Below are 23,027 nucleotides of genomic sequence, written 5' to 3'. Positions count from 1 at the left end.
ATTAATTTCAAATCTGTTTTTTCTTAGAAATTTGTCACTAGCTTTAAGTTTATTCTAGAGAAACTAATTTTCATTTTTGAAGAGTAAAATGAGGAGTAGATTGTTACTGGGTTTGTTAGTTAGCCTAAGGGTAATAGAACCCTTGAGTTTCATGGAGGGGCCACAGTGCATGGTTGGCATGATGAATCCAGTGAAAACATAGATTTGTTGTTTCTTTATAAAGTTCAAGTAAGGATGAAGTTAGAGAGTTTTTGCATGACATGCTACCACACTTTCTCTGGCTTATGTGTCAAGAGTTGTTAGTACTGTCTTTAGAAAAACACATTTACTGTGGTTCATTTTTTTCTTTTACTCAGCATTTAAAACAAAATATTTAGAGTTCTAGTAAAATTAGAACCAAGTGAGGTTGGGCAAGGTGGCTTGTGTCTGTAATCCCAGCACTTTGGGAAGCTGAGGCAGGAAAATCACTTAAGACCAAGAGTTGAAGACCAATGTGGGCAACATAATGAGACCCCTGTCTCTACATTTTTTTACAAATTAGCTGGGCATTGTGGCATACATGTAGTCCTAGCAACTTGTGAAGCTGAGACAGGAGGATTGCTTGAGCCCAGGAGTTCAAGAACCAAGTGTATAATATAATATTAGTGTTAAATGGATGATTTGGGCCTAAATAATTTAGTTTTGTGCACTCAACTTTTGAACAGGAATTTATCAAGTAATTCTGCTAAGAAGGAATTGGGATCAGCACTACTGTCTCTTTTGGGGAACTTAAAAGTTAGATATGTGACTTTGAAAGAAAAAATACACAAAGGCATACCACTGGAAGAGCTGCCCCCACTGTCACTAGAATCAAAATTATTATCTGCCTTCTCTACTTTTGCTTCCAGGGTATGTATATATGTTTTAGAAATAAAAAATTTTACTTCATTTAGACAAAACATTTTAAACAAATATTTTTTTCCTTTTCTCTCTTTCCAGCTAATGAAAAAAGAAACACATGTGTGAGTTATGGTTTCATCTGATTTATAATTCATTAGATCCTAAAAATTGCTTAATTCAGTTAACTTTAAACTTTGTTTTGTTCCCTATTTAGAACATTGATAAATGTTTTAATGAAGTGTTTATCTTTTTTCTTGACATTTAATATTGTACAAATGTATGGGGTACATGTAATATTTTGTTGCATGCATAGGATGTGTACTAATCAAGTTGATATTCAGGATATCCATCACCTTGTGTATTTGTCATTTCTGTGTGTTAGGAACATTTCAAGTCCTCTCTTTTAGCTACTTTGAAATATACATTGTAATTAACTATAGTCACCTTACTCTGTTGTCAAACATTAGATCGTATTTCTTCTGAAATGTTCTTTTTAGCTTTTCAGAAGCAGATGCTGAACAAGATGATCAGAGGGCTCATGATGTTGATGTTTCTTCGAACCTAAAAAAGACACTCTCTCAAGTAAGGGTCCTTGAAAGTTCATCAATGCAAATCTTTAATTGTATGGTTTATGTAAAGTAAACCATAATTTTCAGAAACCCTGACATCCTTCTTCTCACTCAACTGGCTTACTTTGTGTACTACCATTTGAGGGATATAACTGATTATAATGATATATTTATGTCAAATCCTGATCAAACAGATGTCAACCATATATGTTGAGTAGGGTGACCGTATAATTTACACACCAGGAGACTTTTGAGGTTGAAAGAGTGTAATGGTAATTCTCTACAACAGTCCGTATAAACCTGGACTGTCCTGGGCAAACAATAATTTAGTGCTATCATCATGTGAAGCCAGTGCAATTAAAACTAACATTTTGTACCTTTATCTCATGAGGTAACGTAATAATTCAGTCATTTTAGACAGGGAAAAGTTATAATTTCTTCTTTACTGAAATGATGAAAATCATTTTTAAATGCCTGTCATAGGTTTTCTTACTCTTTATTGTTCCCCCAAGAAAATGTTTGTCAGATGACAACCAAGAAGGAAGATTTAATCTATGTAAGAACACTCTGAAAATTACAAAGTGTTATGGAAACATTGGTTATAGTCTATTATTGAGCAAGGAGGCAATTGAATAGGAAGGCTGGGGTTTAGTCTACTTTTCTGACCTTGGTTTTAACCCTGAGGTTTCTTTATTTGAGTAATATTAATCCCCCAAGATGAATTCCAAAGTTAAAAGTGAAATACTTGATTGAGTAAAAGTAAATTACTTTAACATTGTCTATTCCATTGTTAAATTCTTTTTTTAAAAAAAATCTCAGTTATCCACAAAGAATTAACAGGTCAAAAACTAGATTTTTATGTATTTAATGGTAGGAATGGTATAACCTGTTTATTTAGGGAGAACAATAAATTATTTTTTAAAGAACAAGATGAAGATATAACGTAGTTTTTTTATAATCTTGGTTTTGGCTACAAAACAATATTGATTTTAAGTTGAGATTTATTTTAAGTTGAGATTACATTTTAATTCCTGTCTCATTAAATTAACTGGTAATGCATGAAACTCAGTATAGTGTTTCTAAATTTCAGCTACTCATGTACCATCTTCACAATTTACCATAGCCCTGTATTACCTATAATGTTACTTTGTCTTTAAATGATTCTCCTTTTTACATAAATTTAAATGTAAACAATAACTATTACATATAGGAAAGAAATATTGCTTCTCATAAATAAAAGATACACATAAGCATACACTAAATTAAATATATAACTGTTAAAGGTTAATGTGATAAATATTTGTGTATATATATGATATATATACATACCTCCAAAAATTATCTCGATTACTTCTCATGTGTGTATGCCACACTTTGCCAAATAGTAGTGTTAGCACAGTCATTATACACAGACTGGATTCAAATTGTAATTCTTGTTAACTGTGTAACATGAAGCAACAAGTTACTTAGATTCTGTTTTCTCACATGTCAGGTCAGGTTGATAATATTTTCCTTTCAGAGCCCTCATTACTGTAAAGGCTGAATAATGCCAGTGAAGAGTACCTGTCACATAGTAAGAGCATAATAATTATTTGCCCTTATTTATTGTTTTTATTATCTTAATCCTCAGATGCCTTTATCATCTGACAATAGTCATGCTACACAAAACATATCACCCAAGAAAGATGACTTTAAAAATGGTGATATAAATGCAGACTTTAGTCAACTGAAACTTGATGATAAAGGTTAGTATAAAAATGTGTTATCTTGTATAGTTGCTGGAAAACAAAATAAGGTTTAAAGTATTGGTAGTGTTTATTTGTTAAATAAAAATAAATTTTCTTAATTGATGAAAAGGCATCATTCTGATTATAAATGTCAAGTATGTTCTTATTATTGCTACTTAACATCTTTAAGGTTGCCTAATATAGCTGACAGTGCTAAATAATAATATGGACTCTTATTCTTCTGGTTCTTGTTTTTAGTATGAAAATTCTCTCTTGTATCTAATTTGTATCTCTGTAAATTGTGTGCATTTTTAGCACATGAAAAGAGATTATGATCATTCCAAAAGATTATTAATTTAATTGTAATGAAATAAAGGGCTGCAACACGGCTTAATTCTTTCAAAGATGTTTCATGTTATTGCATATATAAAGATAATATGTCGTTTTTCACTAAAGTACAGTTCAAAATGCCAAAAATTAAGGGCTTCAATAAGCTGGGAATAGTGTTTTAATTAAAGGAAAACTAAGGAACAGATCACTCAGACTGAAAGCAACTTTTTATTCAAGGACTGCTGAAAGTCTCTTCTCGAGAATCTTTTTGCTTGGTTCTCTTATTTTGCTAATATTTATCTTTAGATTTATACATAAAACTCTAGTAGTCATCATCATACTGATTCATCCATGGTTTTAAGATAACTTTTCAGTGTGTTGGACGTTATATGTCATTCATAGCTCATTGTGTTTAATGTCTTAGACTGCAGACATTACCAAGAGATAAGTGAAGACTGGTCTGATGCTAAAGAGAACCTGACAGGAGTTGACATCTCAGGAACACAAGAAAATCAAATAGAACAAGACAGATGGAATTTGGATCTTACAGTAGGTTGGTTCTCAAGAATTTACTGAGAAATCCTAACCTAGATTATTTGTAAAATAGTGCTTACCTGCTTCTGGGTTGTGTTGGGCAACTGAGTTGTTTTAATATTTTATTCCTGTTTTGGCTTTTCTTTATAAATAAAAAAAATGAGGAAATTGTTCAGTTGGAGGTCAGTTTTTTAAAGAGGAAAAAACTGCTAAAAGCTTAAACCAAGATTTAGTTAACAGGTAGATACCCGCATTCTCCCTCTTGCTTGAGGCCAACATCAGCACTCCTGCAGGGCATCGTTTTCCTCTTTCCAGGCGTGGGTACATGGTGAATAGGACCAGCTTCCCAGTTACCACCAGGCAACCAGTACTAATTTGTCAAATTGGTGTTGACGAAAACTATTTGCTTTCTCTTATTTCAATAATTTTAGGGATGTTTTCATTTTTAGATAGTCCTTAATTGCTTAAAATAGTTATAATTTTCTCTAGTACCTGTGATTATTGCCCTTCTGTCATTTCTAGTTAAGTTTATGCTACCTTTCCTAATTTTTTCTGTATCTTCTATGGATTTTTCTTTTATTTTCCATATCAGCATTGGTTTTATTGTTTTTTCCGGCTTGTCTAAATAATGCTTATTATGGTTTTTTTAATAAAATTTTAAAATGTAGGAAAATTAAAATTAACTGGTTTCTCCAACCTGCAATAACCACTATGAATATTTTAATGACCATTTTTATGCATTTTCTTATGCATATATTTAATATACATATACAATTTAAAGTAAATAGTATTATATCATCTAGTTTTGGGGTTTTGTTGTTGTTGTTTGTTTGTTTTCTGAGACAGAGTCTCGCTCTGTCACCCAGGCTGGAGTGGGTGGCACTATCTTGGCTCATTGCAACCCTTCACCTCCCGGGTTCTCCTGCCTCAGCTTACAGGTGCCCGCTACCACACCCGGCTAATTTTTGTATTTTTAGTAGCGACAGGGTTTCACCACGTTGGCCAGGCTGATCTTGAACTCCTGACCTCAAGTGATCCACCCACCTCGGCCTCCTGAAGTGCTGGGATTAGAGGCATGAGCCACTGCACCCAGCCCCGTATCATCTAGTTTTATTCTGTTTTTTCTTCCCTTGCATTAGTTTTCTTCATGTCACATATCACAATACTGTATGGTTTGCTTACTTGATACATTGACTGCCTTCCCATTCTCTCATTAGCCCAGTGAGCTCAGGGATTTTTATGTGTTTTGTTTACTGCCTATCTCCAGTGCCAGGTACAGCATGCAGCCCATTGGATATCCATTAGCTATTTTATGTTGAAGTAGTGAAAGGTGAGGTGATGGGTATAATGTATGTTTTCTTATTCTTATTTACCCCTTTTTACTGTACTGTAGCTCATTATTCCCTCCTCACTCCAATGTAAAAATATAAAGATAGGTGGTTTTGCTATTTTCTCTATAGAATACATCATGATTCAAAGAGATTAACAAATGAAATAAGTTAATGAAGGTTAGGTATTATTACCTCAAGATGACAAACTCTGCCTGGATTCCAGCACCGCTGCTTACTATATTTGTGACCTAAACTCCTGAGACCTCAGCATCCTTATCTGCAAAATGAAAATAATAATAGCTACCTTGTGGAGTGGTTGTGAGAATTACATGAGATGATGTGTATAAAGTGCTTGCCATATTGCCTGGAGCATCAGAAACACTGGATAAGTGTTAGGCTACTCTTATATATTATTTATTGTTATTTAATAAAAAAATAAAATTTCCACATCTCCCATTACTATATACAAATTATAAAGCATATAAATAAAAGCTACTTTAAGGATTCATTCAGCAAATATTTGTGTACTTCCTATGTGCCAGGTATGGGATTTGCTAGTAATTTGAATCCCTATTCAGTGGATCCTTTTTGGTTTCAGGTTCTTTTCACAATAGAGACTATGAAAACGTACTCTTAAGAATTTTGAAATTTTTTATCAAGAAAAAAATTTATCTATAATCCTAGTGTTTGTAATTTGGAAAATCATGCTGTCTAACTCAAGTTGTCTCCCCCCTTTTTTGTGTGCCCTTACCATTATTACAAGCTATATATTATAATACCTGCTATTGATCCTTGTCCAATTAAAAGGTTTTGTTGGTGTGATGTTTCCCCAGCAAGGGAATGTGCATAATGAGAGCTCTCAGACCACTAGCTCTAGCCAGCATTAACACTAGGGAGTTAAGATCCTGTGTGTGTCCAGTGTTCTAGATAGCACTTCTCTGAACCAAAGACAAAGACAATCAACTGCAGATTGAAAATATTTTTTAAAAGCCTGTACTAAACATGTACGGACTTTTTGGGAGGCTCATTATTCCCTAAACAATACAGTATAACAAGTATTTACATAGTATTTACATTGTATTAGGTATTATAACTAATCTAGAGATGATTTAAAGTACACAGAAGGATGTGTGTAGGTTATATGCAAATACTGTGCCATTTTACATAAGGGACTTGAGCATCCTTGGGGTGTTCTAGAACCAGTCCCCCAAGGATACTGAGGGACAACAATTAAAGTAATTGATTACTTTGTTTAGATGTAATTTATCCATTTTTGAGCTACAAGAGACTTAACTAACCCAGCCTCTTTAGTTTTTAAGATGATGTGATTAAGGCCCAGAAATTTTAAAACTACATTGCAGGCTCTTAGTCCTCAGTCTAGAAGTGCTGATGGTTGCTGATAACTTTATAATAATAAACTTTGGGTTAGTAGAAAGGAAACAGAAAATATTTAACAGTGTTCACATTTTCTCTGAAACGTATCAGTACAATAAAGATCATTTCTGTTACATGTTTTTCTCTAAGCAGAAATGAAGAATGTTGAACCCTCACAAAGAGATAAAGGTTATTTGATACATGTTGGTGGCCTCTGCCCTTCAGTATCTGAGGTATACCAGGATTATTTTTTTGAGCTTCATTTTCAAATTTATTAGTTGTTCATATTTGTTGTTTTTTTCTACCTTTCACAAACTTTTATTTCACTTCTTTTAGGCCGATTTAAGGTCTCATTTCCAAAAATACCAAGTTTCTGAAATTTCAATTTATGAGTCTTCTACTAATTACAGGTGTGTTTCCCAACTTTAATCAACGTGCATTATTATATGTCTGCTGTTTGCCAAAGGTTCTATACCAGATATCAGCCACAGTGGTGATGAAGTCAAGGGTTATTCTCACAGGGTTTCACAGGCCAGGAAAGGGGACACATGGACAAATAGCTGCAATCTTGAGTTGATACTATTCTTAACCAGATCTTTTTTTTCATTATACTTTATAACTTGTTAATGGTATACAGGAGAGTTATTGATTTTTGTATACTTTATCTTGCTACATGCCACTTCATAGGGGAAGTAGAGCACATTAGGTAAAAGAACGGCTTCCAGAAATAGATAACATTGGTTCAATTCTCAGCTCTGTCAGCAACTTGGTTAATAAATTTAGGCAAGTTACTTAACCTTTCTGTACCTCAGCTTCTTTGTCTATAAAGTGAGGATAATAATACTACCTTCACAGCATTGCTGTGAAACTGTTACAAGTAAAATATGTGAAACACTAGGAATAAAGCCTGGCACATAGTAGGTGCTCAGAAAATGGTATTTCATTTCACTGTTTCTGATTTCAATTACATTTTAGTTGACACTTTTTATATATTTTAGGTAGACAGCTACCTCATTTACATGTAGTCAGTTTGAGTATGTATGTTGCTACTTTCTGTTTTGTGACATTGCCAGATCATTCAAAAGTATTAAATAACAATGGCAATAGCTTAGTGGAAATTTTTTTACTGTTTTATCATTAAAAGTGATAGCTGTTTATTTCAGATATAAAATTTTTATCAATTAAGAAAGGATCCTATTTGTAGTTGGGGTTGCAATTTATTAAAAATTTGTGTCTTAAATGAAGTCATATAATTGTAAGATAATTGTTCAGCTGTAATCATTTGACCTGTTGATATGATGTTAATACATTTTATTAAAGTAGTATTGTAATCCTAGGAGTATTACTTGATGTGAAAACTCTTTTAGTATCTTATTGAATACTTTTTAAAAACTATGTTTTTTTCTTACTTGAAGTATTTTGCATTCTGTGTAGAAATTTAGAAAGTACAGTTAAATGCAAAACTACAAGGAGTTTATAAAAATGTATCCATAGTCCCATCATTTGAAAACAGCCACTCTTCCCAGGATTTGGTATATATCCTTCCATTGACATTGTCTAGGGCTGATGATTTTATAGGAATAGCTATTGCCCAACTTTCTTGTATATATAATTAAAATTCTGATTAGATTTTCCAACTCTTTGTTTTTGTCTGTGTATTTCCCCACTACAAGGACATAAAGATACACTTTTGCATGTTCTGTTAAATATTTAAAATTTTGCCTATCACATTTAAGCCTTTAAGTTATCTGAAGTTTACGTTTATACATAGGGATTAGTTTTAGGTTTTTAAGTTATGGATAACCAGTTGTCCCCAGACCACTAATCTCTACAACTCTATCATACATTAGCTTCACAAATATTTTACATTAGATTTTAATATGAAATTAATAGGAGATTATGTGTAAGAAATACTTTTCTTCTATTTCCCATCTTTAACTTTGTTTTTATTTAGTTATCCTAAATAAATATTCTTCTTAATCCCAAGGTAAGTACAGCAGCCTTTTTATTTTTAAAAGCAGTTACTCTTGTGAAAAATGTATTTGCATCAGTAGTTGCAAAATTAAGTTTGATGTAATTTTGAAGTCATTAACAACCTTTTGGTTTTCTGCTCTTATGTTTTAGATATGCATCTCTTGCTTTTACAAAAAACAGCGATGCAAAGATAGCTGTGAAAGAAATGAATGGGATAGAAATAAATGGAAAGTCAGTAAATGTGCGGCATGTTAAAATTCTTGGAGAATATACATCACCACTTTCCTGCAAAAATGGGAATAGAATTAGTTCAAATAATTTAGAGAAAAGCACCAACAAACAAATCCACTCAGCCTTCTCCATTTCTAGATTGCCCAGAACTAGGCCACGGCAGCTGGGTTCTGAGCAAGACAGTGAGGTTTTCCCTTCCAACCAGGTTAGTGTTTTTGATAGATCCCTTAAATGGTCTTTGTACGTCATATTGCTGTAAGTAGCTTTGTAAAATAAATAACTTCATTTGTTATGCAGTATTGAAATGGGAATGACAGCATTAATCTGAATTGTTTTTAACCATGAATCCACCTTAACCTGCTTTTGTACAACTCCAGTTGTTCCTGGGGGGAAATCTAGATCTTTGTAGACCAAGCTAACGAAAAACTCATTTTAACTAGGCTCTTTGCCAATCCTTCGCAGTCTTTTTATTACTACTCTATAAGTAACTAATTATAATTTCATCTTTATTTTTCTTTCTTAGCTAACCTTATCTCATAATTGTTAAAACCATAAAATGTAGTCATTGTATTTTCATATATTCTCATGTCTCTCTTATTGAGGTAAACACCCTGTGAAAAGTGGTAACGTTTGCTTTGTTCAGTCTTTTCTCTCCACTGCTCAACAAATTGCCTGGAGTCCCATAGGCATTCCACAGATTTTTTTTTTTTTAAATTACGCACAGTAAAATTCAATACTTTTTGGTGCCTATAGCTTTAGACAAATGCATATAGGCAAGTCATCACCACAATCAAGATTCAAAACAGTTCCATCACTCCAAAAAATTATCTTGTGCTCTGATGTTTCCTATTCTTAAAACTTGACCTTTTTCAGAATGTTATATAAATGAAATTATACTATATAGCCCTGTTAGCCTGGCTTCTTTCATTGAATGCATTTGAGATTGATCCATGTTGTCGTGTATACTGGCATTTTATTCCTGCTTATGTTGTGTCCTTTTTTTTTCAGTTTATTTTATTATTGAGTTTTGATTTTTTAATATTCTGATTTTAAGTCCTTTACCAGATAGGTGATTTGCAAATAATTTTTCTCACTTCGTGCCTTGTCTTTTCATTCCCTTAATAGTGTCTTTCTCAGAACAGGGATTTTTTTTAGTATTTATGAAGTATAATTTATTAATTTTTTCATTTATAATGTATGCTTTTAGTGTTGAAGCTAAGAAATCTTAGCATAATCCAAGGTCACAGAGATTTTGAGTTAATTTTTATATATTGTTTCAGGTATTTGTTGAGGTAATTATTGTTTATTTACATTTATTTCTGTTTTGCATATGGAATAGTTCCAGCATCATTTGTTAAAAAGATGATCCTATTTCTGTTGAACCACCTTTGCACCTTGGTCAAAAATCAATTGACCATGTTTGTGTGAGTCTATTTCTAGACTGGAACTGTTTCGTTGAACTGCCTCTTTCCACCCATAGTACACTGTCTTCATTACTGTAGCTTCATAGTAAGTTTTGAAATCAGGTGGGATGAGTCCTCTAACTTTATTCTTTTTCAGAGTTATTGTAACTATTTAGTCTCTTTGCCTTGCTGTATACTTTTATAATTCACCTATCTGCAAAAAAAAAAAAAAAAAAAAAAAAAATCCTACTTGGATTTTTGCTGGGATTATTTTGAATCCATAGATCAGCACAAGAATAAATACTTGTTGAATAAATGTATCTAATTTTTTCCCTTAATAAAATAAAGGGATCTCTTCTAACTGTGTTCTTTATCCAGTCCTTTCCTCATTCCTGGAGTTATCCCATTCCTTTTCTATACTATTAGCAACTCCACTTCCACTCACAGACCTTCGCCTCTACTCGAAGTCAGGCATAGCCCTTCCTAATCCTGACAGGATTTTCACTTGACTTTGCATTCCTTTAACTTTACCATCCTTATTTGTCCTTTTTTTTGTTTTGTTTTGTTTTTGGGGTTTTTTTTGTTTTTGTTTTTGTTTGTTTTGTTTTGTTTTCTTGAGACGGAGTCTCACTCTGTCACCCAGGCTGGAGTGCAGTGGCGCAATCTCAGTTCACTGCAACTTCTGCCTCCTGGGTTCAAGTAATTCTCCTGCCTCAGCCTCCTGAGTAGCTGGGATTATAGGAACCTACTACCTTGCCTGGCTAATTTTTTTGTGTTTTTAGTACACATGGGTTTTCACCATGTTGGCCAGGCTCATCTTGAATTCCTGACCTCAAGTCATCTGCTCACCTCGGCCTCCCAAAATGCTGGGATTACTGGCCTGAGCCACCACACCCAGCCTGTCCTATGTTTTTATTGCCAAACTTCTCAATCAAGTAGGTTATATTCAATGTCTGTTTCTTTGCTTCTCTTTTGTGCTGATAATCTGACTTCAGTCTCTAAAATTTTACCTAAACGGCCCTTTTCATAAGGCACTAGTGACCTTTTATTTGTCTTTCCCTCGTCTGCCTTCCTCTTTACTACTTTACCTGTTTGACACTGTTCATCCCTTTCTTGAAACTTTTCCTTTCATTTCAGTGACCTTTCATGTGTGGGATTGATTTGTTTGGTACATAGCCTCAATCTACAGCAGGAAGGAAGGAAACAAAGTGCAGTGAAGCTGCATGGGGCCCTGAGCTGGAGGTTTGGGAACTGTGGCTCTCCCTTTCCTCTCTCGTGTAGCACATGTGGTCTCCTGCCTCTGCTCTCCCTGTGTTCATTCCCCTTATTCCCCTCTCTCTGCACACTGCTTTTCTCTGCTCATGACTGCTTTCTTCCCCCATTTGGCTTTGTTTTGCTTGATTCTAACTCTGTATTTTCAATTCAAGTCCCTGTGATTTGAGTAATTCATTTGCTTCATATTCTAATTTCAGTCTTTTTTGTTTTGTTTTGTTTTGAGACGGAGTCTCGCTGTCGCCCAGGCTGGAGTGCAGTGGCGTGATCTCGGCTCACTGCAGGCTCCGCCCCCCGGGGTTCACGCCATTCTCCTGCCTCAGCCTCACGAGTAGCTGGGACTACAGGCACCCGCCACCTCGCCCAGCTAATTTTTTGTATTTTTAGTGAAGGGCGACAGGCTAGTCAGAGACGACACCGGTGGCAGCCAAGAGATCTTTATTGGAGAGGTAGAGGTCAGGTCGCGCGGGGGAGAGAGAGAAGAGAAGAGAGAGAGAGAGCTGCTGGTGTGCTGGGTTTTATATCCCTTGGGCCTGCGTGGGTCGGGCCCAAGGGAAGGCGGGAGATGCTTCTTCCTGATTGGCCCTCCTTTGGCGGGTTCAGACAGTGCCCGGTCAAGGAGGGGAGAAGAACCCGGAACCGGTGCCATTAAGGTACCCCTGTTACCTAACATTTAGTAGAGACGGGGTTTCACTGTGTTAGCCAGGATGGTCTCCATCTCCTGACCTTGTGATCCACCCACCTCGGCCTCCCAAAGTGCTGGGATTACAGGTGTGAGCCACCGCGCCCGGCCTTTTTTGAGACAGGATCTCACTCTGTCACCCAGGCTGGAGTGCAGTGGCACAACCACAGCTCACTGTAGCCTTGAAGTCCTGGGCTCAAGCAATCCTCCCACCTCAGCCTCCCAAGTAGCTGGGACTGCAGGTGTGTCATCATGCCCCCAGCTAATTTTTGTATTTTTCTGTAGAGACCAGGTCGTGCTATGTTGCCCAGGCTGGTCTCAAACTCCTGTCCTCAAGTGATCCTTCCACCTTGGCCTCCCAAAGTGCTGGGATTACAGGTGTAAGCCACCACACCCTGCTAATTCCACATGCTTTAGACAGGAAATTGAATTGATCCAGGCTGTGATTTTGATGTTCATTAGCTCAGGCAGCAACACTCTTGGTCCTGTCAGCTGTGGCAGTAGGCCATGGGGTTGGGAGAGGGACGTTATAAAGAGGGCCACACAGGCTGTTGGTAGGAGTATGTGGATAGGGAAGCTCCTGTAACCATCTTTGTTAAACTGTTCTCCAAGTTCTCTTTCCTTTCTGGCAATTTCTTGTTCCCTTGTTCTTTTTCTGATTCTCAACATTTATTTATTCTATTCATTTAGAAAATATTGATTGTCTACAGTGAGAAGCAGAATCGTGGTGATTAATAAAAACTCTTAGATTCATTATCTGGCTCTGCCACTTACCATGTGACTCTGGAAAACTAACCTAACCTTTCCATTTCTGAGCTTCCTTATCTTAAAATGGAGATGAGAGCCATTACCTCACAAATGTTGATGAGCTTAAATAAGCTTAATAGAGAAAAATTTTTAGAACAGTGCCTAATGGAAGATGTACCCAGAAAATATTAGCTGTTGTTGTTATTACTTACCAATAATTTGGCTTCTTTCTTGGAGAGCATATTCTTTCTTGGAGAGCACTTAACTTCAACTGTCACTTAAACTATTGTATCGCAAACTTTTTATTTATTAAACAGATAGTTATTACATACCAACTGTGTACACTATTTTAGGCACTGGGAAAGCAACAATGAACAAAACAGACAAAAATCTGTACTCTTAAGGAGCTAAAATCTAGTGAGGGAGATAAGGCAATAAGCAAGTGAAAGATACAATGTTCTGATGTGAAAGGTCCAGTATATTATGTGTCTTGCCCTGACTTTTCATCGAGGCTTTGAAGTCTTAGTCCTTCCTTTGTTGAACTTTTATGGGATTTACAGTGGTTTTCTACAATTTATAGCCTACTTGCATTGTTAACAGTAACTAATTGGTCATTTTAATTTTGTCTCTTCACAAATGGAGAGGGCTCTGTTTTATATCACTATAGTTTTCCCCCCACAGCATATAGTGCACTTCTGGGCATATAATTTGTATTCATTACATACAGCATGTAGTAAATACGATGTAAAATATCTCTAATTACTGTGTAGCCTTTCTTAGGTTGGTTAAGAGAATTAAGCCTTAATGCCCTAAGCCTAAAACATTTATTTAATGAATGAATCTCTCTCCTGTGCATCCAAAATGAAACTAGTTATGTCCTATCTTTGGGAGAATTGAGAAAGTAGTTACATCATTTTCTGTGTTCTATGGTTCAGATGAGGAATCTGGTTGAGAAAGGCTTATTTAGACATAGCCTCCTATAGTTTATCAGTAAGAAAAAATGGTGGGTACGTTTTGTACTACATGGCCCTGAAACACAGCTCAAGTAAATGCAATTGGTACAAACAATCCCAAGTTAAAGTAAATTTTTAAGGAATTTTTATTTTATTATTTTAATTTTCAAATACATTATTGCTGAATAAGCTGTATTATCTTTATGTAATGGTCCTTACTGATTTTAAGAAAACTTTTTAAATGCTTATTTAGTGTGTCAAGAAGAATTGTAAGCAGATTGAATCTGCTAAATTATTACCTGATACACCTGTTCAATTCATACCTCCAAATACATTGAACCTTCGTAGCTTTACCAAGATCATAAAGAGACTGGCTGAACTGCATCCAGAAGTCAGCAGGTAATAACCAAAATTATATTTTAACTGCTTTAAAACTTTTGTGTAAAAATATAGTTCAAGTTAATAACTTAGATATATTCAGAATGTGTTCCTTTGGAAAAGACAAATACTCATGTATGTTTTCCTTTTGCATAGAGACTATATTATAAATGCACTTCAGGAAGTGAGAATAAGACATAAAGGTGTTCTGAATGGCTTATCTATTAATACTATCGTGGAGATGACTTCATCTCTTCTGAAAAACTCTGCTTCCAGTTGGGAATTCAAAAAACAATAAAGAGGTAAAGTAATCATATTCTTTCATATTTGAATATTACTTAAAATTTATAAGCTATTGATTTCATTTTCTTTTTACATAAAAACATATTAAATTTAAAATAATAATATAATCACAAAATAATATGAAGTTTTAAAACAAGCATACTGTAATTAGTTAACTACTAATGCAAAACTAATTACCCTAAAATTGAATGACTTAAACAACACTCATAAACTCACAGTTTGCAGATCAGGATTCAGGAGTGACTTAGCCGGGTGGTTTTAGCTCAGGGTTTTTCATGTTGCAGTCGAGATGTTGGCCTGGACTGTAGTCATTCAGAGGCTTCCCTGAGACCAGAGGATCTGCTTCTCAGGGGGCTCATTCACATGCCTGTTGGCAAGAGGCCTCAGTTCCTCACCACACACGCCCTTCCATAAGGCTCTTCAAATGTCTTTGCATCATGGCAGCTGGCTTCCCCTAGGCAAGAGAGAGAGAGCAAGATGGAAGCTGCATTGTCTTGTATTATCTACCCTCAGTAGTCGCAGATACTGCAATTTTTACATACCGAAGGTTTGTGGCAACCCTGCATCAAGCAAGTCTATCAGCGCCATTTTTCCAACAATGTTTACCCACTTTGTATCTGTGTCACATTTTGGTAATTCATACAACATTTCAAACTTTTTTGTGACGCCTGTATGGTGATTGTGATCAGTGATCTTTGTTACTATTGTAATTATTTTGGGGCACTTTGAACTGCACCCATATAAAACAGCAAATTTTATAAATGTGTGTGTTCTGACCACTCCACTCACTGGCTGTTTCCCCATCTCTTTCCCTGTCTTTGGTCTTCCCTATTCCTTGAGACACAATATTGAAATTAGGCCAACTGATAACCCTACAATGGCCTGTAAGTATTCCAGGGAAAGAAAGAGTCACATTAAATGACTCTTAAATAAAAGAAAGAGCTCACTTTGAATCGAAAGCTAGAAATGATTAAGCTTAGTGAGGAAGGCATGTCAAAAGCCAAGACAGGCTGAAAACTGGGCCTTTTGTACCAGTTAGCCACGTGGTTCATTGTTGTGAAGCCAATGAGGAAAAGCTATTGATGGGGATTACAAGTGCTACTCCAGTGGACACGAGAATGATAACAAAGTGAAACAACCTTATTGCTGATATGGTGAAAATTTTAGTAGTCTATGTAGAAGATCATAGCAGCCACAACATTGCCTTAAGCCAAAGCCTAATTCAGAGCAAGGACCTCTTTTCCATTATTTGAAGGTGATGAGAGAGGGGAGGACTGAGGAAGAAAAGTGTGAAGCTAACAGAGGGTTGGTTAGTTCATGAGGTTTAAAGAAATAAGCCATCTTTTTTTTTTTTTTTTTTCTGAGATTTTGGTGCACCCATCGCCCAAGCCCTGAGCAGTGTACACTATACCCAACATATAGTCTTCTATCCTTCACCCCACTCCCACCCTTTCCCTCAGTCCCCAAAGTCCAATGTATCATTCTAACAAGTCGTCTTTCTAACAAAAGTGCAATGTGAAGCAGCAAATGCTGATGTAGAAGCTGTAGCAAGATGCCCAGAAGATCTAGGTTAGATAATTGATGTCGGTAGCCACACTAAACAGCAGATTTTCAGTGTAGAAGAAACAGCCATCTACTGAAAGAAGATGCCATCTGGGACTTTCACAGCTTGAGAGGAAAAGTCAATTCCTAGCTTCAAAGGACAGGCACACTCTTGTTAGGGGCTAATGCAGCTGTTGACTTTAAGTTCAAGCTGATACTCATTTACCGTTCTGAAAATTCAAGGGCCCTTAGGAATTACACTAAATCTACTCTGCCTCCACTCTGTGAATGGAACAACAAAGCCTGGATGACAACACATCTGTTTATAGCATGGAGGTTTTTTCAGTTTTGTTCTTTTTTTAGAGATAGGGTCTTGCTATCACCTAGGCTGGAGTGCAGTGACACAATCATAGCTCAGTGCAACCCTAAACTCCTGGACTCAAAAGATCCTCCTGCCTCAGTCTCCTAAGTGCTGGAACTACAGTAGGTGCACGCCACCATACCCTGCTACTTTCTTTTTAAATTTCAACCTTTCAGCCGGGCACAATGGCTCACGCCTGTAATCCCAGCACTTTGGGAGGCCGAGGCGGGCGGATCACAAGGTCAAGAGATCGAGACCATCCTGGCCAACATGGTGAAACCCCGTCTCTACTAAAAATACAAAAATTAGCTGGGCGTGGTGGCGTGCGCCTATAGTCCCAGCTATTCGGGAGGCTGAGGCAAGAGAACCACTTGAACCTGGGAGGCAGAGGTTGCAGTGAGCTGAGATCGCGCCACTGCACTCCAGCCTGGTGACAGAGCGAGACTCCATCTCAAAAAAAAAAAAAATTAAACCTTTTGTAGAGATAGGGCCTCACCTATGTTGCCCAGGCTGGTCTCATATTCCTGGCCTTAAGCAATTCTCCCACTTTAGCCTCCCAAAGTGCTAGGGATTACAGGCATGAGCCACTGAGCCCAGCCTGCAGCATAGTTTACTGAATCCCTGGACTCAAGCAGTCCTCCTGACTCAGCCTCCCTCGGTAGCTGGGATTACAGGCACATACCACCATGCCAGGATAATTTTGTTTGTTTGTTTGTTTTAGAGGTTGGGTCTTACCATGTTACCCAGGCTGGTTTACTGAATCTTTTAAGCTCACCATTGAGACCTACTACTCAGAAAAAAAATATTTCTTTTATAGCTCATTGACAATGCACTTAGTCACCAAGAACTCTGATGGAGATGTAGAAGGAAATTAATGGGGTTTTTTTATGCCTGCTAACACAACATCCATTCTGCAGCCCATGAATCAAGGAGTAATTTTGACTCAAGTCTTAAATATTTAAGAAATACATTTCATAAGGTTATAGCTGTCATAGCTGATTCTCTAATGGATCTGGGCAAAGTAAATTGAAAACTTTATGGAAGAGTCACCATTCTAGATGCCATTAAGAATATTTATTATTCATGAGAGGAGGTAAAAATAATATTCACAAGAGTTTGGAAGAAGTTGAATGCAACTCATGTATGACTTTAAGGGGTTCAAGACTTCAGTGGAGGAAGTAACTGCTGATGTGGTAGATACAGCAGGACAATTCAAATTAGAGTGGAGCCTGAAGATGTGACTGAATTGCTGCAACCTCATGATAAAATTTGAATAGATGAGAAGTTCCTTATTGTGGATAAGCAAAGAAAGTGCTTTCTTTTTTTATTATTTGTTATTTTTGTAGAGATGGGATCTTGTTATTTTTCCCAGGCTGGTCTCAAACTGCTGACCTCAAGCAGTTCTCCCACTCAGCCTCCCAAAGTGCTGGAATTCCAGGTGTGAGCCACTGTGCCCAGCCCAGAAAATGCTTTCTTGAGATGCAGTCTACTACTGGTGAACGTGCTGTGAACATTGTTGAAATAACAACAGAGGATTTGGAACAGTACATAAACTTAGGTGATAAAGCAGTGGCAAAGTTTGAGAGTGTTTTAAAAAAAAGTTTAAGGAAATTGACTCCAATTTTGAAAGAAGTCCTACTCTGGGTAAAATGCTATCATACAGAATCTCAAGCTACAGAGAAATCTTTTGTGAATGAGTCAGTTGATGCAGCAAACTTCACTGTTGTCTTATTTTAAGAAGTTGCCACAGCCACTCCAGCCTTCAGTATGGCATGAGTACATCAGAGAAAAACTGCTTGAAAAATTAAAGCCTATAAGAACTATAAAGCAGCTGGAGGGAGAAAGTTTACCTTAAGAGTGCAACAGTTAGATTCACAGCTGACTCTCAACAGAAGTCACCAAATAATTCTCCAAGCCCAAACTCTAGACCCAGGAAAAGAGCCTTCACAAATAAATATAAAATAACTAATTATCATGCAAATAAAAAAACTAAGATAATTTGTTACTTTAGAAGAAGCCCTACTCTAAAGAAAATACCAGAATGTTCTCTGGGAAAAAAGTGATTTTAAATGAAAGGTCACAGATACAGGAGAAATGAAGATAAACGAAGAGTAAATATGTGGTAGATCTCAATCAATATTGGCTGTAGAAAACAAAAATAATGAGGTTTTATAGGTTCTAATATAATTAAAATACATGACAATACTAATACATAAGTTGAGGGGATTAAGTATTCTTACTATTCTAAACACCTTGCAGTTTGGGAAGAGAGTAAGATGTTCTGTGTTGGGGGTACTCAAGACCACCCCAAGCTTCATTATATGCTAGGAGGACTCACATAACTCAGTATATAGAGGTATTCATGGCTATGATTTATTACAGGAACAAAATATGAAGCAAAATCAGCAAAGAGAAAAGGTACATAAGGTGAAGTTTGGAGGAAACAGGTTTCCAAAAGTCCTTTTCCAGTGGAATCAAACAAGATGTGCTTAATTTCAATGAATTGTGACACCTATAAAATGTTGTCTACCAGGGAAGCTCATTAAAGACTCAGTGCCCAAGGATTTTACTGGGGGTTGGTCATGTAGTTGCCCTCTGCCTAGCACATACTGTAGCTCCAGGCTGTCAGGGAGCAGCAATTCAACATAAATCACATTGTTTGTATAGCAGTTTTAGTATAGTGAGGTACTCATCACTTCTGGAAATGGTGGGAACCCCCACCCCAAAGTCCCAAGTTCCTAGATACCAGCCAGGGGCCAACCTTGCAAGCAGGCCTTTCTAAGGATGGCAGTCTCGGGCCTGCTACATTAACTCTTTTTCTACATATGTGCCAGTTGATATCAGAACAAAGAATCCATGTTGTAAATCTGGGGGCAACTACTAAAAGAACAATTTTCTTTTTTCGGGTTGGGGGAAGGGTTTGTTTTTGTTTTTTGTTTTTTGTTTTGAGACGGAGTCACTCAGTCGCCCAGGCTGGAGTACAGTGGCACGATCTCAGCTCACTGCAACCTTCACCTCCCAGGTTCAAGCGATTCTGCCTCAGCCTCCCAAGTAGCTGAGACTACAGTCACGTGCCAACACGCCCATCTAATTTTTGTGTTTGTAGTAGAGACGGGGTTTCACCATGTTGGCCAGGATGGTCTCGATCTCTTGACCTTGTGATCCGCCCGCCTCGGCCTCCCAAAGTGCTAGGATTACAGACATGAGCCACCGCGCCCGGCCCCTAAAAGAACAATTTTCAAAAGCGTGCAGAAAGTGAAGTTGGACCTTTACCTTATACCATATCCAAAAATCAACTAAAATGAATCAACAGCTTAAACATAAGAGTTAAAATTATAAAACTCTTAGAAGAAAACGGTGGAAAACTTTTGCAGTATTGTATTTAGCACTGATTTGGATATGACAACAAAAGCATGGACAACAAAAGAAGATACATATATTAGATTTCATCAAAATAAAAAACTTGAACATCAAAGGACACTATCAAAAGGGTGAAAAGGCAGCCCATAGAATGAGAAAATATTTATAAATCATATATCTGATAAGGGGTTAATACCCAGAATAGGCTGGGGAGGGGGTGGCTCACGCCGGTAATCCCAACACTTTGGGAGGCAGGCAAATTGCTTGAGGCCAGGAATTCAAAACCAGCCCGGGCAACATGGTGAAGCCCCATCTCCACAAAAAATATGAAAATTAGCCAAGCATGATAGCACCTACCTATAGTCCTAGCTACTGAGGTGGCCGAAGTGAAGGATCCCTTGAGCCTGGGAGGCAGAAGTTTCAGTGAGCTGAGATTACACCGCGGCACTCTAGCCTGGGTGATAGAGCAAGACTCTATCTCAAAAACAAAAACAAACAAAAAAAAAAACGGCACATAGACCAATGGAACAGAATAGAAAACTCAGAAAATAATGCACACTTGTAACAATCTGATCTTCAACGAAGTCAACAAAAACAAGCAATGGAGAAAGGACTCCCTATTCAATAAATGGTGCTGGGATAACTGGTTAGCCATATGCAGAAGACTGAAACTAGACCCCTTCCTTATACCATATACAAAAATCAACCCAACATGGATTAAAGACTTAAGTGTACAGCCTAAAACTTATAAAAACCCTTGAAGAAAACCTAAGAATTACCATTCTGGACAGTAGGACAATTACATTCTGACCAAGATTTCATGATGAAGATGCCAAAAGCAATTATAACAAAAACAGAAATTGACAAATGGGACCTAATTAAACTAAAGAGCTTGTGCACAGCAAAAGAAGCTATCAACAGAGTAAACAGATAACCCACAGAATATGAGAAAATATTTGCAAACTATGTATCTGACAAAGGTCTAATATCCAGAATCTGTAAGGAACTTAACAAGAAAAAAATAACCCCATTAAAAAATGGGTGAAGGACATGAACAGACATTTGTCTCAAAAGAATACATTCACATGGCCAACAAGCATATGAAAAAATGCTCAGTATCACTAATCATTGGAGAAATGCAAGTCAAAACCACAAGATACCATCTTGTACCACTCAGAATAGCTATTACTAAAGAAAGTCAAAAAATAACAGATGCTAACAAGGTTGTAGAGAAAAGGGAATGCCTATGCACTGTTGGTGGGAATGTAAATTAGTTCAGTCATTGTGGAAAGTAGTTTGGTGATTTCTCAAAGAACTTAAGACAGAACTACCATTCGGGCCAGCAATCCCATTGTTGAGTATATGTCCAAAGGAATGTAAATCATTGTACCATAAAGACACATGCATGTGTATATTTACCACAGCACTATTCACAATAGCAGAGACATGAAATCAACCTAAATGCCCATCTGTGGTAGACTGGATAAAGATAAGTGTATGTATACACCATGGAGTACTATGCAGCCATAAAAAAGAATGAGATGATGTGCTTTGCAGCAGTATGGATAGAGCTAGAGGCCGTTATCCTAAGCAAACTAATGCAGGAACAGAAAACCAAATACCACGTGTTCTCACTTATAAATGGGAGCTAAACTTTGAGTACACATGGACAAAGAAGGGAACAGCAGATACTGCAGCCTACTTAAGGGTAGACGGTAGGAGGAGGGTGAGGATCAAAAAACTACCTATCTGGTACCACGCTTATTACCTGGATGATGAAATAATCTATACACTAAACCCCGCAACATGTAATTTATCTATATAGATATAATGAACCTGCACATATGCCCCTGAAACTAAAACAGAAGTTTAAAATAAAATATCTTATTTTTCTTTATTAAAATAAAATGAGAGGCATGCGAAAGAAATATTAGAGTTAAAATGATTGCTAGATACAAAGACAATATACAAAAATTAATTGCAATTCTCACTATCCATGATGTAAGAAAAATGAAATTTGTTAAAAGATATTCTAGTACCATTAGAAACAATCAAGTGCCTAGGAATGTATTTAACAAAAGATACTCAATAATCATTGTTGATTTCTCCTTTCTTTTGATTCTAGAACTTCCTTGGAAAGTGTGTTTCCTCCTTCAGAGAATGTTCTACAGCACTTAGGAAAAAATAGTAATAACAAGATGATGTAATTAAATAGGCTGTATAAATGGGCTAAGCTGTTAAAATATTCTACTTTATATCCCTCCTTTAAAAATCTAGCAACAGTTGTCTATACAATATTAAGATCTTCTCTATATATTTAAAGTTAAAATATAATTTTAATGTTTTTAAATTTTTTATTTCAATTTTGTTACTTAGAACATCAAGGTGCATATTTGTGATCTAAAGAAATTGTCTTGTCCATTTTGAAAACCTTTATTAAGTCACTTTTAAAATGTATTGACCAAGAAGGAGGTTTGTTGTTACATCAATGTTTGTGAAATGATTTCCATACATAAAAAATGTGATTTACCTGAACTTTGTCTTAAGACTCTTACATTGGATTATAGGATAACAGATAAATAAACTGTATAGATACATTCAGTATCATACATTTTGGAATGTTTATGCTTTCAGGCTTCCAAGATAATTAAATTACTGTCATGATACATTTCATGCATTTTTATGACTTCAGTATAAAACATTCAGGTGTGTTAGCCTTCACTGGGAAGGGTAAACTTGTATGTGCTTTGGTAAAGTACTTAAATTCCAATGTTCTCTATAGTGCTTGCATTCATTTTGTGAAAAGTTCTGTTGTATTGTTAGAACAATTTTCAAAGGCTAATTTTATGCCTTATCTGATAGAAATATAGAATAGATGGTTCTTTAATTGCTTACTTTTTAAAAGTAATATAATATTTAAGTTGCATTTTTATTAATAGTAAGATTAACATTTAGGTCTGCATTTTCTTTAAATGTTTTAAATGTTTATAGCATTCAATGTTTAGTTGATTTTACTTGACTGAAAATCAGCCCTTTAACGTTTATATTTGATGTATTTATATTTAATAAAGGCATCT

General features: G+C 36.2%; 1 protein-coding gene across 1 annotated transcript; it reads left to right on the top strand.

Moving 5' to 3' along the window:
• Positions 1 to 634: 634 nt before the first annotated feature.
• Positions 635 to 22,485, top strand: RBM44 (RNA binding motif protein 44). The gene is made up of 11 exons (XM_058445795.1): positions 635 to 888; positions 979 to 1,001; positions 1,377 to 1,461; positions 3,079 to 3,193; positions 3,930 to 4,058; positions 6,895 to 6,977; positions 7,081 to 7,154; positions 8,869 to 9,154; positions 14,260 to 14,405; positions 14,541 to 14,686; positions 22,076 to 22,485. The coding sequence occupies exons 1-10, from the start codon at positions 652 to 654 to the stop codon at positions 14,680 to 14,682; spliced, it is 1,320 nt and encodes a 439-aa protein (XP_058301778.1). The 5' UTR covers positions 635 to 651; the 3' UTR covers positions 14,683 to 14,686; positions 22,076 to 22,485.
• Positions 22,486 to 23,027: the final 542 nt, after the last annotated feature.

The sequence above is a fragment of the Hylobates moloch genome, unplaced genomic scaffold (assembly GCF_009828535.3).
Source record: "Hylobates moloch isolate HMO894 unplaced genomic scaffold, HMol_V3 SCAFFOLD_1, whole genome shotgun sequence".
NCBI lineage: Eukaryota > Metazoa > Chordata > Mammalia > Primates > Hylobatidae > Hylobates > Hylobates moloch.
The sequence above is the reverse complement of the archived record's forward strand: the minus strand, read 5'-3'. Positions and strand labels throughout refer to the sequence as shown.

Bases quoted from the DNA above. Each gene is read 5' to 3' on its own strand.
- RBM44 (XM_058445795.1), top strand. From the start codon at position 652: ATGGATGATTTGGGCCTAAATAATTTAGTTTTGTGCACTCAACTTTTG. The intron at 7,155-8,868 runs GTGTGTTTCCCA...CTTATGTTTTAG, and splicing joins GAGTCTTCTACTAATTACAG to ATATGCATCTCTTGCTTTTA. The intron at 14,406-14,540 runs GTAATAACCAAA...CCTTTTGCATAG, and splicing joins CTGCATCCAGAAGTCAGCAG to AGACTATATTATAAATGCAC.